Genomic DNA, 17,525 nt, shown 5'->3' with positions numbered 1-17,525 from the left:
TTTGAGAGAGAGAGAGAGAGAGAGAGAGAGAGAGAGAGAGCACGTGTGTGATCATGGAAGAGAGCCAGAGGGAGAGAGGGAGAGGGAGGGAGAGAGAGAGAGAGAGAGAAAGAGAGAGAATCTTAAGCAGTTTCCACATTGACCATGGAACCCAGTGTGGGGCTTGATCCCATGACCCTGGGATTATGACCTGAGCCAAAATCAAGAGTCGGATGCTCAAGCAACTGAGCCACCCCAGGCGCTCCTGACCTAACTTCTATTAAGAAAATAGAAGGGTGGCTCGGTCGGTTAAGCGTCCGACTTTGGCTCAGGTCATGATCTCATGGTCCGTGAGTTCGAGCCCCGTGTCGGGCTCTGTGCTGACAGCTCAGAGCCTGGAGCCTGTTTCAGATTCTGTGTCTCCCTCTCTCCCTGTCCCTCCCCTGTTCATGCTGTCTCTCTGTCTCAAAAATAAATAAACGTTAAAAAAAAATTTTTTTTTTTAAAAGAAAAAAAATATGACCTGGGGTGCCTGGGTGGCTCAGTCGGTTAAGCGTCCGACTTCAGCTCAGGTCATGATCTCGGGGTTCATGAGTTCCGGCCCCGTGTCGGGTTCTGTGCTGAGAGCTCAGAGCCTGGAGCCTGCTTCAGATTCTGTGTCTCCTTCTCTCTCTGCCCCTCCCCTGCTCATGCTCTGTCTCTCAAAAATGAATAAACATTAAGAATGTTTTTTTAAGTGTAACAAGCATTCTCAGCTAGTGAGCTATATAAAAACAGATAGTGGAATATTAGCATTATCACCAAAAACGGCAGAGTATGGGACATCACCCTCCATTCCTGCACAAAACTATCAAGCTGGCGAAAACTGACAAAATCGACTTTTGCAGGAGTCTGGAATCCAGTCAAAAACTTACAACGACCATGGAATCTGATATGTAAGCTATCCTAAAAAAATCTACAGAACAAAGGGGTGCCGGGCAGGCTCAATCCATGCAGTGTGCGATTCTTGATCTCAGGGTTGTGAGTTCAACCCCATGTTGGGTGTAGAGATTACTTAAAAATAAAATCATTTTTCTTAAACAAGTAGAAGTTTTACTTCATTTTGAGAGAGAGAGAGAGAGAGAGAGAGCACCGGTGGGGGAAGCACAGTGAGAGGGGGACAGAGGATCAGAAGCGGGCTCTGCCTGATAGCAGTGGGTCCGATGTGCGGCTCAAACCCGCAAAAGGTGAGATCATGGCCCAGGCCAAAGTTGGAGACTCAATTGACTGAGCCACCCAAGTGCCCCACTTAAGAATAAAGTCTTAATGGGGCACCTGCGTGGCTCAGTCAGTTAAGGGTCCGACTTTGACTCAGGTCATGATCTCATGGTTTGTGGGTTCAAGCCCTGCATCAGGCTCTGTACTGAAGCTCGGAGCCTGGAGCCTGCTTCAGATTCTGTGTCTCCCTCTCTCTCTACCCCTCCCCTGCTCACGCTCTAGCTCTCTCTCAAAAATAAATAAATATTGGGGCACCTGGGTGGCTCAGTTGGTTGAGCATCTGACTTTGGCTCATGTCATGATCTCACAGTTTGTGGGTTCAAGCCCTTCATTGGGCTCTGTGCTGACAGCGTGGAGCCTGGAGCCTACTTTGAGTTCTGTCTCCCTCTCTCCTGCTCATGCTCCATCTCTCTCTCAAAAACAAACATTAAACAAAATTTGGTGGGGGGGGGGGTTGCCTGGGTGGCTTAGTCAGTTAAGCATCCGACTTCAGCTCAGGTCATGATCTCGCAGTTCACGAGTTCAAGCCCCTTATCAGCTTTTGTGCTGATAGTTCAGAGCCTAGAGCCTGGAGCCTGCTTCCGATTCTGTGTCTCCCTCTCTCTTTGCCTCTTCCCTGCTTGCACTCTGTCTCTCTGTCTGAAAAATAAATATTCGGGGTGCCTGGATGGCTCAGTTGATTAAGTGTCCGACTTTGGCTCAGGTCATGAACTGGCGTTTCATGGGTTTGAGTCCCGCGTCGGGCTCTGTGCTGACAGCTCAGAGCCTGGAGCCTGCTTTGGATTCTGCGTCTCCCCCTCCCCTGCTCGCACTCTCTCTCTTTCTCAAAAATAAATAAAGATTAAAAAAATTAAAAAGTAAATAAACATTAAAAAAAGCTTTTAAAAAATAAAATAAAATAGGAAGAAAGAAAGAAAGAAAGAAAGAAAGAAAGAAAGAAAGAAAAATTCTGCTTCTAATAGCGTCCAAAAAATGCAATGCTTAGGAATAAATTTAACCAAAGAGACACAAGAGTTGAGCACTGAAAACTACAAAACATCACGGAAAAAAAACTAAAGAAGACCGAGAGAAATGGAAAGACCTCCTGTGTACATGGATCAGAAGATTTAATACTGTTAACACAGCAGTACTCCCCACGGCAATTTAGAGTTGCCATGCAATCCCCATTAAAACCCCAATGCCTTCATTTTTGCAGAAATGGAAAACTCAGTCTTAAATGCACGTGCAATTACAAAGGACCCCCCACCCCCAGCCAAAACCATCTTGGAAAAAGAAAAACAAAGTCGGAGGACTCACACTTCCCAATTTTGAAACTTACAGTGCTCCAGTCATTAGAACAGTGTGGTACGGGTGAAAGATAGACATATACATCAACGGAATAGAACTGAGAGTCCGGAAGGAAACCATGTGTCACGTGACTTTTGACACGGGAGCCAAGACCACTCAATGGGGAAAGAAGGGTGTCTTCAACGAGTGGTGCAGGGACAACTGGAACTCCACAGGCAAAAGAACGAAGTCGGACCTCTCTCTGACACCACAGGCAAAAAATAACTCAAAATAAGTGGAAAACCTAAATATATAAGAGCCAAAATGATAAAACTCTCAGAAAAAAAGGCATAGGGGTCGGGGCACCTGGGTGGCTCAGTCAATTGAGCGTCTGACTTCAGCTCAGGTCATGATATTGCAGTTCATGAGTTCGAGCCCCGCGTCAGGCTCTGTGCTGACAGCTCAGAGCCTGGAGCCTGCTTCAGATTCTGTGTCTCCCTTTCTCTCTGTCCGTTCCCTACTCGCACTCTGTCTCTCCCTCAAAAATAAACAAACAAACAAAAAAGACATAGGGATAAATTTTAACGACCTTGTATTTGGCAATGGATTCTTAGAGGACACCAAAACACAGCTGCAGAAGGAAAAAAAAAAAGATAAATTTGGCTTCATCAGAATTAAAGCCTGGTGTGCATCGAAGGACACCATCAAGAAAGCAAAAAGACGACTACAAAATGGGAGAAGCTATTTGCAAACTATGTATCTGATATGGGTCTTATATCCAGAATACAGAAAGAGCTCTCATAGCTCAACAACAAAAAGACAACCCCCGTTTAAAAATGGGCAAAAGACCTGAACAGACACTACTCCAAAGACATACAAATGACCAGTAAGCACGTGGAGAGATGCTCCTTAGTCATCAGTCACTGGGGAAAAATGCAAATCAAAACCACAATGAGATGCCACTTTGCACCCACTAGACGGTGTAACTTTGAGCAATGGAAAATACCAGTGTTGGTGAGGATGTGGAGAAACCGGGGCCCTTGTACATTACTGGTGAGAATGTAAAAGGTTGTAGCCGCTGCAGAAAACAGTTGGGCAGTTCCTCAAACACAACAGAGTAGTCAACAGAATCACCATGCAGCCCAGCGATTCCGGGTGTGAGACAAACTATCTGACAAGGACCAGCTACAGAATTTGCCCAGTGGAAAATGAACACTGGGGCTTCCTTGTTCAAGACCCACGAAGAGTTTCAAGGTGGTGACAGCAAAGCATTAAGCCAAGTGTGGGCCCTTTGGAGAATAGGATTTTATGCTACCGCACAGAACTGCAGCCCTCAAGTGCACCTCTAGCCCAGCAAGGCTACACATCCAAGGTCAGTGATCCGGTTAAAGGCTCCCTGCCCTGTGACTTTTTTTTTTTTTTATTTTTTTTTTTAACATTTATTTATTTTTGAGACAGAGAGAGACAGAGCATGAACGGGGGAGGGGCAGAGAGAGAGGGAGACACAGAATCGGAAGCAGGCTCCAGGCTCTGGGCCATCAGCCCAGAGCCTGACGTGGGGCTCGAACTCACGGACTGCAAGATCGTGACCTGAGCTGAAGTCGGACGCTCAACCGACCGAGCCACCCAGGCGCCCCTTCCTGCCCTGTGACTTTTATTTGTTGATCGGACCTTTCTCTTTCTTCCTTGATGTCCCGAGAGACAGGGAGGCAGAAAGGAATAAAACATTCTTAAAGTATTTAGGTTCTGATTCTGCTGTGACAGCTTCTGCTTCCACGTACAATGGAGGTTGATGTTTTGATCTTAGACCTCTTCCTTCCTTCCCTATTTCCTTGAGTTTCTAAACAGCACTGCTCCGAGGGAAAAGATATGTATTCTGTCCTTGTGTGTTGGTGTTGGTGTCTGGCTACATGTAGGTGTTCAATTAATATCATCAAAAGGAAAAGAAAGAATGAATTGGTGGGTGGATAGGTGGATGGATGGATGGATGGATGGATGGGTGGTGGATAGATGGATGGATGGATGGATGGATGGATGGATGGATAGGTGGATGGTGGATAGATGGATGGATGGATGGTGGATGGATGGATGGATGGATATGTGGATGGCAGACAGATGGATGGATGGTGGATGGATGGATGGATGGATGGATGGATGGATGGTGGATGGGTGGGTGGGTGGGTGGGTGGACGGACCGACTGACTTAGTATACTGCATTGGAAGAGCTCAGTCTCAAGGACCAGAATGGCTGGGTTTCGCTCACTTACTAGCTGGACAAGTTACTTAATCTCCCTGAACCTTAGTTTCTGCATCTGAAAAATGGGATCCTAAATGGAACATCCCCCTCACGGGGCTGTTGTGGTGACTGAACAAATGACAACTGAAGATGCTCAGTGCGAGGGTGACACACAGTCACAAACACCAGTTTCCTATTGGTCATTACTGTGATGCCCAAAGGAGGGAGGAAGGAGACAGGTAGAGCGCTGTTTGAAGGAATGGTGTGGCTATTCCTTCTGTGTCTGTCCCTTCCCACTCTCAGCTTTGGGACTTGGTCAGCTTTTGCCCAAAGGAGGAAGGGAGTGGTTGCCATAGAAAACCCAGGCCATTTCCAAGTGGGCAGGAAGTGAGAGGGAGGGAGCAGAGCAGAGGGCAGGCTGGGGGATTCTGATGAAGCCTTTCCCACCCTCCCAGTGGGCCCCAGGCAGCAAGGCAAGTGAGTAGAGCCCCTAAAGGCACTTCAGGCTCCAGCACCTGAGGAGGAGGTGAGGCTAGAGAGGAAGGTGTATACTCACCCTCACAGATGCGGGTGTCCTCATTGAGGTGGTAACCGGGTGGGCACGCACACTGGAAGCTGCCAAAGGTATTGCCACAGGTTCCCCCCTGGCACAGCCCGGGCAGCTCCTGGCACTCATCAATGTCTGTCAGGAAGTGAAGAAGCCGTGCTTGGCCGCTAAACCCAAGCAGAGGCCTCAGGGGACACCCACACCCTGCCTTGGGTTCTCCAAGGCCCCGGAGGAGCCAGTCCTGCCTCTTCAAGAATACCTGAGAGGTGTGGGCTATTTGGAGCGTTCAGGCCAGGGTCCACCTTGGAGGCTGTACCTAGACTCTCTTGAGTCAAGGTCACCCTGAATTCATCCCCTTTTTCTTCATTTCCTACTCCATCCAACCATCCATCCATCCATCCATCTATCCATCCATCACATAGTTCCCTCTGGATGGAATTCTCCAATCTTATCACCCCCTGTGCATAAAAGGATGGATGGATGAAGGGTGCCTGACTGGCTCAGTCAGTAGAGCATGTGACTCTTGATCTTGGGAGTCATGAGTTCAAGCCCCACGTTGGCATAGAGCTTAGTTTTTAAAAAAGGATGGATGGACGGATGGATTGATATAAAAAATAGTGGATGAATACGAAGTGAATCAATGACAAGATGAATAAGTGCACGGATGGATGGATGGACAGATGGACAGGTGGGGAGGTGAGTAGATGGATGATTTACGTATGCACAGAAGATAGGAAGGAATTAAGGAAGGGAGGGAGAATAGTGGGAGACAGGAAGGGAAGGGGGAAGGATTAAGGATGGAGAATTTATGAGTGGGAAGTGGGTGGATGGGTAGATGAGTAGATGGCTGAATGGGGGAGTATGTATGTGTGGACGGAGGAGGGAAAGAAGGATGGGTGAGTGGACAGTTGTGTGTGTGAATGAGGAATATATGTATGGATGGGTGGATGGGGGATGCATGAATGGATGGATGGATGGGGGGGATGGGTGAGTGGATGGATAGATGGATGGATGGATGGATGGATGGATGGATGGATGGGGTGGGTGAGTGGTTGGATGGGGACGATGGATGGATGCATGGGTGGGTGAGTAGAGGGGTAGTGGGATGGATGGGACGGACTTCACCAAAAACTGAGAACAGTTTAGCCTCACTGCCTGGCCTTGGGGAGGGAGGTTGTGCCCCCTGTCCCGCAACTGTGCATTTTGGCGAGGCAGGGATGAGAAAAAGCTCACTGAGTACGCAAGTGGATGGTCTGCCCGGAGCTCACCTTCCAGAATGACAGTGATGGGGTTGGGTCGGAAGCCCTCGCCCCCCGGGCACAAGGTTCTATACTCGGCTGCAAAGGAAACAGGTTCTTCTGAGGGGCTGTGGGGTGAAGCCCAAGTGAGGCAGGGGAATTGAGGTCTCCCAAAAAGGGCTCCAGAATGGGTCCCACATCCCTCTACCACACCAATTCCATCCCCTTACCTCCTCAGCCTCTCGGCACCGAGAGACTTCAGCCAATCTGGGAAGACGGGGCAGTGTGTGTGTGTGTGTGTGTGTGTGTGTGTGTGTGTGAACATGTGTTCACATTCAACATATGAACAGATGGACTGTGTGCTAACAGCTGGGGGTGGAGAGGGGTGATTTCTTCTGATCTAAAACCAGACCAGTGTGACTGCAAATCTTCCGCATTGAAAGAAAGACCCCGGATATCATATATACACATGGACACAGACAGACAGACAGACACACACACACACACACACACACACACACACCCCCGAATAGGTGGACAGGTGTGTGAACCTGAGGCCTTTGCACATGCTGTTCCCACAGCATCACAGACCCTTCCCCCTGCTCTGCCTAGAAAACTCCTACTCATCCTTCAAAACCTCATTTAAGCCTTTTGTCCTGAGAAGTCTTCCCTTATCCACTTCCTGTCCTTGGCCACCACTGTGTCTCAGACAAACCCTCAGGATAGCTCTACTCCCACAGTCCGGGGACCACTGGTATACGGGTGAGGGGCAGTGTGCCGCGCTGTGGTTCATCCTGCTCTGGGTCCCCAGCCCCTTGCACAGGGCATGGAGGAACTCTCAATGTTTGCTGGCTGACGGACTGAGGAAGCAAGCTAATAGAAACACACAGAGAATTTGCAGGAAGGGAGGGCAGAGAGACACGTGGAGCGAGGAGGCACAGCCGACGAACTGCTAAAGGTATGCTGTGTGACCCAGGGCGAGCCCCTCTCCCTCTCTGGTTCTCAGTGTCCCTCCCTTAGCACAGATGACCCCCGAAGTCCTGGGGAGTGCTCGCCTGTGTCCCCCACCACCACCCGGAGACTCACTGGTGTTGGCCAGCGGGCACAGTTCACACGGGTTACCCCAGGCCCGTCCCAGGGAGCAACAGCAAGAAGCCCGGGTGACGCCAACCCCGATCTCAGCAGCGCAGAAGATACCACCATCCCCTCGGTCATGCGTGTCCAGGAAACAGTTCCCCACCCGGGTGTCTGAACAGGCAGAAAGGGGTGGTTAGCATGGGGCAGGAGAGACGAGGGCGCGCGCGTGTTTGCACCTCTCTGAGTAACTGTGTGTGCGGCCGTGTGCGCATGCGTGCCTGTGTGCCTGGCTCTGATTCGCGGCCGTGTGTGCACGTGCGCCTGCGCCTGGCTCTGATTCGCGGCCGTGTGCGCATGCGTGCCTGTGTGCTTGGCCCTGATTCACGGCCGTGTGTGCATGCGTGCCTGGCTCTGCCTCGCGGCTGCGTGGACACATGTGCCCGTGTGCATGGCTGTGCCTCTGCATACGTGTATATGTGCACACATGTGACTGTGTGTGTACATGTATGTATGAGTGTGTAGAGCACAGGGACAGAAGGGGGTGTCTGAACAAATGGACAGGGACACTGTCCCCGGGCAGGGAGCTGTGTGTGTGTGTGTGTGTGTGTGTGTGCACGTGCGCACACCCCAGGAGTGGAAGGGTGTGCAAGAACACAGCCTCAGTGGCCCTGACCAGGGGCCGGGAAAGGTCCTGTTTGTCAAGAACAGGTAAATCTGAGCTCCCCCAGCTCACCTGCCATCAGATCCCCAGCTGGAGCCAAGGGTTTACTCACCCACACAGCCCACCCCGCTGGGATTCAGCTCAAAATCCTGGGGGCAGTTGCAGAGGTAGCTGCCGGGTGTGTTGACACACAGGCCATTGATGCAGTTCACAGGGTCTGCACACTCATTGACATCTGGTGGGGGGGTGGGGAATGCTGTCAGCGGGAGCCCTCCCTCAATCCACTTCCCTCCCACCTTCCTCCTGGGAAGCTGAAGCCCTCAATGTTGGATGTGGGCTATGGAGTGAGGCCATGTCCTCCCCTGGGAAGAAAGCCTGAAGGGACAGCAGCCTCCAGGGTCTGCCCTGGCCTGTCTAACCCCCTCTCCTCCCTGTTCTGTTCAACTTGGGATGGAGGTTTGCCCCTTGAAAGTTTCCTGTGTCATGGGTTCCATGCAGCCAACCTACAAAGCCCAACATTTAGAACATGCTTTCAAGCCACGGGTTGGCAGGCTATTATCGGTGGGCCAGAGCCCCCTGCCTGTTAGTGTAAATAAAGTTTTATTGGCACACACCCACGCCCACTCATTTACATACTGCCTGTGTGTGTCTGCTTCTGAGCTACGAGGCAGTTGAGTAGCTGTGACAGAGACTGTATGGCTGGAAAGCCAAAAATATTTCCTATCTGGTCGTTTGCCAGAAAAGTTTGCTGACCCCCGTTTTAAATACATAAGTGGGAGGTCATTTTGACGGTAGTAGTGGAGGGAGTACACCTTCATTCATTCACTGCATTGATTCAGAAGATGATAGATGCCAACGGAGGAGGGTGATGGGAACACGGATCAATGGGGGCACTGCTGGAGATGGGGGTCAGACAAGCCCCCTCTCCAGAATAGGACATTCAAGAAGAGATCTGAGGGCAGGGAGGCAGTAAGCCCTGCCCCTCCTCCCACCCCCACAGCCCGGCTGACCCCACACCTGTGCAATTGCCGCCACCGCGGTCCAGCTCATAGCCCTCACTGCAGATGCAGCGGAACATTCCGGGCAGGTTCTCGCAGCTCCCGAACACACAGAGGTTCCCGAGAACGCACTCGTCCACGTCTGTGGGGACCCCAGGTCAGCCCGCCTTGCCTGGCAGCCTGCTCCTGCTGTGTCCCCCAGCCCGGCAGTCCCAGGTCTCACCCCGACAGGCGCGGTGGTCCTCCGTGGGGCTGAAGCCCATCTCACATTCACAGCGGTACCCGCCGGGGGCATTGAGGCACTGCCCGTTCTCACAGAGGTCCACGTCCTCAGCACATTCGTCCCTGTCTGCGGGACCCCGAGAGGCAGAGGGCTGGGGGCCAGCTGGCCGGGACCCATGCAGGGCGGGGGCAGGGGGCCCCGGTCAAACCCTTCACGGTCACCCAGGGTTCTGGGGAGTACCGGGAACTCAGACCCCGACTCGGGGAGACAGGAGACCTGGTCACGCGGGACCCGGGTGGAGGGCCACCAGGAAGTAAGCTAGTGTTCCTGTGCTCCACGTCCAGAAGGCTCCGTGCATTCAGAGTCCAGGGGAGAAGACGGCCCACCCCGTGACTCAGCCTGGCCCGTGGCCCCGCGGGGATGAAGTCACATCATCTCCAGCACCCCGGCGCCGTGCACCGGGTGGGATCGGTTTGAGTCGGAACCCAGCCCCCGTGGCTGTCCCCTCGGGCCCCACCCCACTCTCACCTTCACAGGAGAAGCCGTCCCCGGTGAAGCCCTGGTGGCAGGCACAGCGGTAGGAGCCGGGAACATTCAGGCAGTCGGCCCTCAGGCTGCACTGGTGCTCCCGGGAAGCGCACTCGTCCAGGTCTGCAGGACACGGAGCCCGGGGCCCCCCAGTGTGCGCATTGGGGGGGGCTGCAGGGAGGCGGACCCTCCAAGCTCGGCCCTGTCCGACCCCCACAGACACCCCTGGGCCCAGACCCCCACCCCCACCGCCCTGTCTCCCTCCTGCCCCCCACCTACCTCAGCTGCTCTGCCCAGACCGCCTGCCCCCAGGCACTCACCGTGGCATGCGAAGCCATCCCCCACCCAGCCTGGCTGGCACCTGCAGCTGAAACTCCCAGGGACGTTGAGGCAGGAAGCGTGGCTATCACAGCTGTGTCCCCCAAGCTCACACTCGTCCACATCTGCAAGGAGAGGGACCCGGTCACGGGAGGGTCTGGACCAGGAGAGGAGAGGAAAGACACGGCACCCCCACAAGGCCTGGGCTTTGTAGAAATAGGGCTTCGGGTCCAGAGTAGGGAGATACTACAGCAACAGGTAAAGGGCAAGGACCCTCTGGGGGAGGGCTGGCCCAGAAAGCCCCCCACCCACCTAAGGAGCTTCCCCCATCACCCAGAGCCCAGGAGGAAAACTCCCAAACCCCAAAGGCACGACTCCCAGCAGCCCTCTGAAGTGATCTGAAACAGGAACGAAAGAGTCTCAGGGTAGACTTGAAGAGTAGCCGTCCTAATGCATACGTCCTCGCCCTAAAGCAGGATTTCCTTCTAAACCAACGTCTCGGACCCTCAGCCAAGTCAGCCTAACCCTTGTAACTCTGCAATGTCCACCCACCACCCAAGTGAGCTCCTGGTTCCCGAACGTTGCTTCCCATGCTTCCTCACTGTTACTTAGGTAAACGTATTTTTTTTTTATTTTTATTTTTTAACGTTTATTTATTTTTGAGACAGAGAGAGACAGAGCATGAACAGGGGAGGAGCAGAGAGAGAGGGAGACACAGAATCTGAAACAGGCTCCAGGCTCTGAGCTGTCAGCACAGAGCCCGACTCGGGGCTCGAACTCACGGACCATGAGATCGTGACCTGAGCCGAAGTCGGACGCTTAACCGACTGAGCCACCCAGGCGCCCCTGGGTAAACGTATTTTAAAAGCCAACTTTACATCAACAACAGGCTCTAAAGAGTCATGGATTTGAGGCTGCTACATAACGTCGGATTCTAACACGCGTTACAATAACCGCATCAACGTATCTCCAGAAAGATACGTTCGCGTCCTAATGCCCGGAAGCTGTGCACAGGACGTTATCTGGAAACAGGGTCTTTGTGGATGTAACCAGGTTAGGATGGGGTCATCCTGGATTCTGGTGGCCCTAATCCAGCGACTGGCATTCTCATAAGAGGGAAATTTGGACCCAGACACAAAGACAACCCACGTGAAGACAGACTCAGAGAGTAGAGCGACACGCTGACGAGGCACGTGGGGGACCCCTGGCCACCGCCAGAAGGCAGTAGAGGCGTGGGACAGATTCCCCCTCTGAGCCCCCGCAGCCCTGCGGACGTGCTGATTTCAGATTTCCGGGCTCGGGAACCGTTCCGGACAGAGAATACGTTTCTGCGGTTCTGAGCCCTGAGACTGGTAGGAATTTGTTACGACAGCGCTAGGAGCCTGAGTCAGTTGACTAACGAACCGTGGAAACGTTCGCCCCCGTAGGGTGTCGTGTCATCAGGCTGGCATGCTTTGGGAATGCTGCCACGGACACCTGGGGCCCGCAGAGCTGGGGGCTAGAGGGGAGCCCCAGGGGCACCCGACTGGGTCCTGTTCCTGCTTGAACATGAGGCCCTACCCGCGGAGATGTGGGAGAATGAACTCTGGCCGTGCTCAGCCCCGGGGGACGGGGCAGGGACCGCACGACCCCCGAGCTGGCCCCTCGGAGCCCCCCGTGCCACACCACCGACCGCCAGCTCACCGGAGCAGCCCGTGGCCCCCTTCCGGATGATGTAACCCAGAGGGCAGTGGCAGACAAAGGAGCCTTTCGTGTTCTCACAGTCCCCGTGGAGGCAAAGGTGGGGCTTCAGTTCACACTCGTTCAAGTCTGCGGGGTGACAGGAGGGCAAGCAGGTGAGGGCGGAGGGGGTGCCCGAGCGTTGCCGGGTGCCCTGCCACGCCGCTCCCCCGCGTGGAGGCTCTCGGTGCCCGTGTCCGGGACCGCGGGGCCGTTTCTGGTTCCACCACCAGACCGCTGTCTTGTCCACGTTTTCCAGCGCGTACCCTGTGGGACACACTGGGCACAAGTTCCCAAAAGGATTTTGTAGCTGAGGACAGTTAGAGCGCGCAGAGTTAGGGTTTTTCTCCTACAGGCCTTTTCAGAGCGTTTACGCTAACAGGGCGCAGCAAGAAGGGCGTGGAGCAGTAAACAGTTCCCTGTGTCATTTGAGCCGAGGCGCTTCAGGGCTTCCTAAGACTCCCGCGATCGGGAACGCTGAGCTGCACTGGGGCTGCACACACGTCTTTCCTCGGAGAGAATTACACCTTCCCTTCCTGGAACTTCCCCGCTCGGGCCCCAGCGCTGCCCTGATGGGGCACCCAGGACGCATCTGCTCCCGGGGCCCCGTGACGCCCCGCAGCCAGGGGAGGACGGTAACCACGGCCTGAACAGCCTGTGGTCCCCGAGCGGGTCTCAGAAAACACAGTTCTGAGTGCCCTTTCCCATCGAGCTCGCACCCCCTCTGCATAAAACGCCTCGGCGTGTGACAATCTTGAGACGTAGCCCCGGGAGCGGGGTGTGCATCAGGTACACAGTGGTGCTCGATAGACGTACTTCAAGAGCAAGGTTTAGGGTATCTGCTGCTGTGAATCCCATCCCCCAGGCGCTGGCGCGTGGCAGTCGGCTCTGGGCACTGGTGGCCACGCGCAGACTGCCACGTGCTGCTGCAGAGCCTGTCTCCCTCGCCTGCACGTGACGGGGACGGGACCCGCTGTCTGTCTTGCCCATGCGCCCCCCTGGGGAAGGCCTGGTGTGTGAGGTCAGACGCTGTCTCCTCCGCCCCACGGTCCTGGCTCCTCACCGACACACGCCCTCGCGTCCAGCGTGGCCACGAAGCCCTCATAGCACAGGCAGTGGTGACCCCCCGGCACGTTGACGCACTGGCCTCCGTCGCAGATGTCCGGGTTCTCTGCACACTCATCCACGTCTGGGGGAGCAGAGGTGGGGGCTGGGCTGTAGGCGGGCAGGGACGGAGGAGCAGCCCCCGGGGACCTGGCCACGGGGTCAGCGGCTTATCCCAGGTCTGGCCGGCTTTGCCTGGGCCAAGCTAGGTTGGATCCCCTATCCCACGCACCTGCACACGCCCTCCCGTCGGGCATCAGCGAGTAGCCGTGTCCACAGCCACACCGGTAGCTGCCCTCAGTGTTTGTGCAGTGCATGTCACACCCACCGTTCCCAGTGCGGCATTCGTTGATATCTGTGGGAGGCAGGGCAGGCTCGAGCACGGGGCTGACGGAGGGGGGGGCAGGAGTGGGGTCTGGAACTGAGGCCAGGAAGGACCTCCACGGTGGCTGGGGCTGGGGGCTGGGGGCTGGTGCCCACGTGGGGCAGGTGGGCGCAGTCTCACCCGTGCAGCCGAGGCGGTCAGCTGTGCTCTGGAAGCCAGCGTGGCAGGAGCACTGGAAGGCCCCGATGACGTTGACACAGTGGCCATGGGGACACAGGCCGTCACTCAGGGAACACTCATCGACATCTGCAGGGGGGGGCACGTGGCCGGCGGGGGCCCAGTGTGAGCAGAGGCGATGACCCAGCGTGGGGTCCCTGAGACACTCGGACACACGCACACACTCTCACAGGGCACGCACAAGTGCACACGCCCACCATTCACTCACACCACACCACTCTCGCTCGCATGCCTGCTGCACACTCACCCTCACAGGCAGTGCCCTTGGCCGTCAGCGCATGTCCGGGGGGGCACTGACACTGGTAGCCCCCGTCCGTGTTGGAGCAGGTACCTCCCCGGCACAGCAGCGGGTCCCGCGCACACTCGTCCACGTCTGCACGTGTGCAAGAGAGAGCGGGTGTGAAGGCACCGACCAGAGTGGGCGCGGCGTGGCTCGTGGGAAGCTTCTCCCTGCGGTCCCCAGCCCCGTCACTCTGGCCACGGCCGGGAGAGCCTGGAGGCTTGGGCTTGATGACCAAGGGAGCGGGGTGTGCGCTGGGAGGAGCAGGGGCAGGTCAGCCCAAGAAGGAAGCTGGAATCCTCAGGAGAATCAGGGCCAGGAGGCCGACACTCCTCGAGTCACCGAAGGAGGCCCTGAGAAGCAACGCTGTAGGACTCCGCAGGGAGGCAAGGTGCAGGCATCAGCAGGAGCAGGCTGTGCCACCCCCCGCCTCGAACTCCAGTCTCGAGTACCTCCTTCCACCCCTCAGGCCCACCCCAGGGCCTTTGCACCTGCTGTTCTCCCTTCAGGCTGCTCTTGCAGCCCCTCTTCACCACATTTACCCTCACTCTCAGCCACAACCTCAAGTCCCACAGAACAGGACCTATCCCTGGGGACCACACTCTACCCTACTGCGTGGCCCTCTCAAGCGCTTCTCACAGTGGCCATTTTGCATTTCTCCAGGGATTAATTTTATCAACATCTGTCTCCCCATCAGGTCATGAGCTCCAAGAGCCTGGCTGTCTGCTACTGAGCTCCTTGTGGCTCCCCTCAGTAGAGGTGCATGAAATGTTCACTGAATGAAGAAAAAAGCAGAAGGCAGGCAGGAAGGCAGCAGGGAGGGAGGAAGTAAGGAAGGAGGGAGGGAAGGAGGGAAGGAGGGAGGGAAGGAGGCAGAGAGGGAGGGAAGGAAGGAGGGAAGGAAGGAAGGAAGGAAGGGGGGACTCCTCTCTCCAGGGCCCTCCTCCTCTTCTCACGCTACACCTACTCTGGGAGAACTCACCCAAATCTGGGTCCCTAGGACTCAACTCTGCATGACAGACCCGACATCCGGCTGCCTTTGGGGATGCCGCCACCTGGCGCCCAGATTCGCTGGGTCTCAGCTTTTCCCCACACCTGTGCCTCCCACCTCGCCCATCACAACAACGCCCTCACCATCCCTCCCCTCAGCCCTGAGAGACCCTACAGGCATCACCCTGCCCGGGGCCACCCGCACAATGGCCCTGCGGCCACCTACCCATGCAGCTCTTCATCAGCATGAAGCCACTCTCGTAGCCATGGAAACACTCACACTCGAAGCTGCCCGGGGTGTTGACACAGGTGCCCCGGCCACAGAGGTCAGGGGAGATGTGGCACTCGTCGATGTCTGGGGAGAGAGGGGCAAGGCCGGCCTCCGCGTCTGTAGACACGGAGGCTACACGGGAGCCCCGAGCTGCCGAGCTGAGCCAGGGATGGGGACGGAGGTGTGGCGACTGCACATCAGAGAAGGGCAGGGAACTCCCCCCACCCCGGAGGTCACCTTTGTCAGCCCCTCCTCTCACAGTCGGAATCCCCAAGGGCCAGAGAAGGCAGCAGGACCAAGAGTGGGTCTGGACCCCATGTGTGATCTGAAGCCCCCACTCCTGCAGGCGCCCCCGGGGTGGGCACATACCTGTACAGTTCCTTCCCCGAGCATCCAAGGCGAAGCCCCCGGCACAGGAGCAGCGGAAGCTGCCCACGGTGTTGCGGCAGGTGCCGTGCATGCAGAGGCCGGGGAACGCCTTGCACTCGTTCACATCTGCAGTGCGGGAGCACGAAATGTCAGTCAAACCCCTCCAGGGTCCCTGGGTCTGCCCCTGAGATTTCACACCTCTGACTGCAGATGCGTTGCTCTCTCCCAAACACACTTCCCGCCACAGGGCCTTTGCCTGTGCTGTGCCCTCTCCCCATCCTCCAGGCTCCCCGCGCCCGAACACACCTTTATAGAAGGGCCGGCCTGACAGGAAGTCCTGGCTGGCGAAGCCTAGTCCCCGGGGACATAGGCTGGCAAATGCCGGGGACTCCGGCTCTGGGCACGCTTCACACTCATCCCCCCAGGCAGCCCCCACGGAGCAGCAGCAGACATCCATCCGGTATTTGCCGGGCAGGGTGGCCCCACACTCGTCCTCATCCCAATGCAGGAAACAAGGCTCCAGGCGCACGTCTACACAGAGGGACAGTCACTGGGTCCCACCCCTGCCACGGTGTGCCTGCTGTCACATGGCTGATAAGGTCTCCCTCAGCAGCACCTGTCTGAAACTCCCTCCCCAACAGGAAGGGCGCAAGGGGAGTGCCATTATCGACATTCTACATCAGCCAGCGGTAACACTTCCTTAACAACGTCATGCAACGTTTTAGTGGCAATACCTTGCTGTGTTAAGGTGCTTGCTATGGGCAGGGCACTGTTCTAAGCTCCCCAGCCTATGCAATCCTCAAAATAGACATCAAGATGAAAATATTAGCATCATGTTCATTTTACAGGCAAGAAAATTGAGGCACAGAAGGGTTAGGTAGCTTGTCCGCGGCCACACGGCGAAAGGCAGAACCACTTTCACGCCAGGCCATCTGGCTCCAGAGTGTGTGTTTGATCTGCAAGATGCCCTCAGAACAATCCGATGCCAGATAAGCCTCCATCAAGACCAGAGACAAGAGTCCAAGAGAGCCTAACTGCAAGCCTGGGGTCGGCTGCCTGTTTTTGTAAATAAAGTTTTATTGACACGCAGCCACATCCCTTTGTTTCCAAATTGCCTGTGGCTGCTTTTGCGCTACACGACAGACCTCCATAGCTTCAACAGGGACTGTGTGGTCCGCAAAGCCAAAAATATTTACCCCTGGCCCTTTGCAGAAAACGTTTGCTGAAACCCTGGTCTAGGAAAACTTCTGTTTCCCGAAGAAATGCATGATTGAAGATGAGACCTTGTTTTAGAACCTCGAGAACCTCTGGGAACCCTGTGACGCACACAGGGACGGGTGCCCTGGCCTGGGGCTAATGGTCACGTCTGAGCAGATGTGGCCGGAGTCAGCACCTCCCTGTTCACCCGGCCCCGAATTCAGCACACGGGTCCTGTAATGCGATGGCTTTTTTCTCTTTCCTCAATTCCTTTCTTTCCTCGGTTAGATTTGGGGGCCAGTGGGAGGACCCACCTAAAACTCGGTTCAGAAGCCAAGCAAAGTTGAGAAGGCACCTACGAGGAGGCTATTAGCCAACTGTGGGGAGAAACCGGACAGCAGGCAGAGCCCTGTATGCTTGGCTGACACGTGCTTTTGGCCAAGAAATGTCCGCTTCAAGATGTGGAGAGTGGCGGGCGCCAGGGGGGCTCAGCTGATTCAGCGTGTGACTCCTGGTTTTGGCTCGGGTCATGATCTCACGGTTTCGTGAGTTCAGGCCCCGTATCAGGCTCTGTGCTGACAGCAAGGAGCCCACTTGGGATTCTCTCTCTCCCTCTCTCTATCTCTCTCTGCCCCTCCCCTGCTCATGCCATCTCTCTCTCAAAAATAAATAAGCTTAAAAAAAATTTTTTTTTTATTTAAAGAT

The 17,525-nt window shown here is 55.4% G+C and overlaps 1 protein-coding gene across 1 annotated transcript in view; it reads right to left on the bottom strand.

Moving 5' to 3' along the window:
- The window catches only part of FBN3 (fibrillin 3), a 58,429-nt gene that overhangs the window by 25,272 nt on the left and 15,632 nt on the right, over positions 1-17,525 (bottom strand). Inside the window, exons 23-38 of the mRNA XM_049639804.1 lie at positions 15,930-16,154; positions 15,624-15,749; positions 15,210-15,338; positions 13,961-14,086; positions 13,657-13,782; positions 13,384-13,506; positions 13,111-13,236; positions 12,012-12,137; positions 10,331-10,453; positions 10,011-10,133; positions 9,483-9,608; positions 9,279-9,401; positions 8,374-8,496; positions 7,610-7,771; positions 6,554-6,622; positions 5,295-5,420 (exon numbers count right to left, since the gene is read on the bottom strand). Of these exons, the coding sequence (XP_049495761.1) occupies positions 5,295-5,420; positions 6,554-6,622; positions 7,610-7,771; positions 8,374-8,496; positions 9,279-9,401; positions 9,483-9,608; positions 10,011-10,133; positions 10,331-10,453; positions 12,012-12,137; positions 13,111-13,236; positions 13,384-13,506; positions 13,657-13,782; positions 13,961-14,086; positions 15,210-15,338; positions 15,624-15,749; positions 15,930-16,154 (2,082 nt within the window). The remainder of the gene's footprint in view (positions 1-5,294; positions 5,421-6,553; positions 6,623-7,609; positions 7,772-8,373; positions 8,497-9,278; positions 9,402-9,482; positions 9,609-10,010; positions 10,134-10,330; positions 10,454-12,011; positions 12,138-13,110; positions 13,237-13,383; positions 13,507-13,656; positions 13,783-13,960; positions 14,087-15,209; positions 15,339-15,623; positions 15,750-15,929; positions 16,155-17,525) is intronic.

Source organism: Panthera uncia, chromosome A2 (genome assembly GCF_023721935.1).
Source record: "Panthera uncia isolate 11264 chromosome A2, Puncia_PCG_1.0, whole genome shotgun sequence".
Lineage (NCBI taxonomy): Eukaryota > Metazoa > Chordata > Mammalia > Carnivora > Felidae > Panthera > Panthera uncia.
The sequence above is the reverse complement of the archived record's forward strand: the minus strand, read 5'-3'. Positions and strand labels throughout refer to the sequence as shown.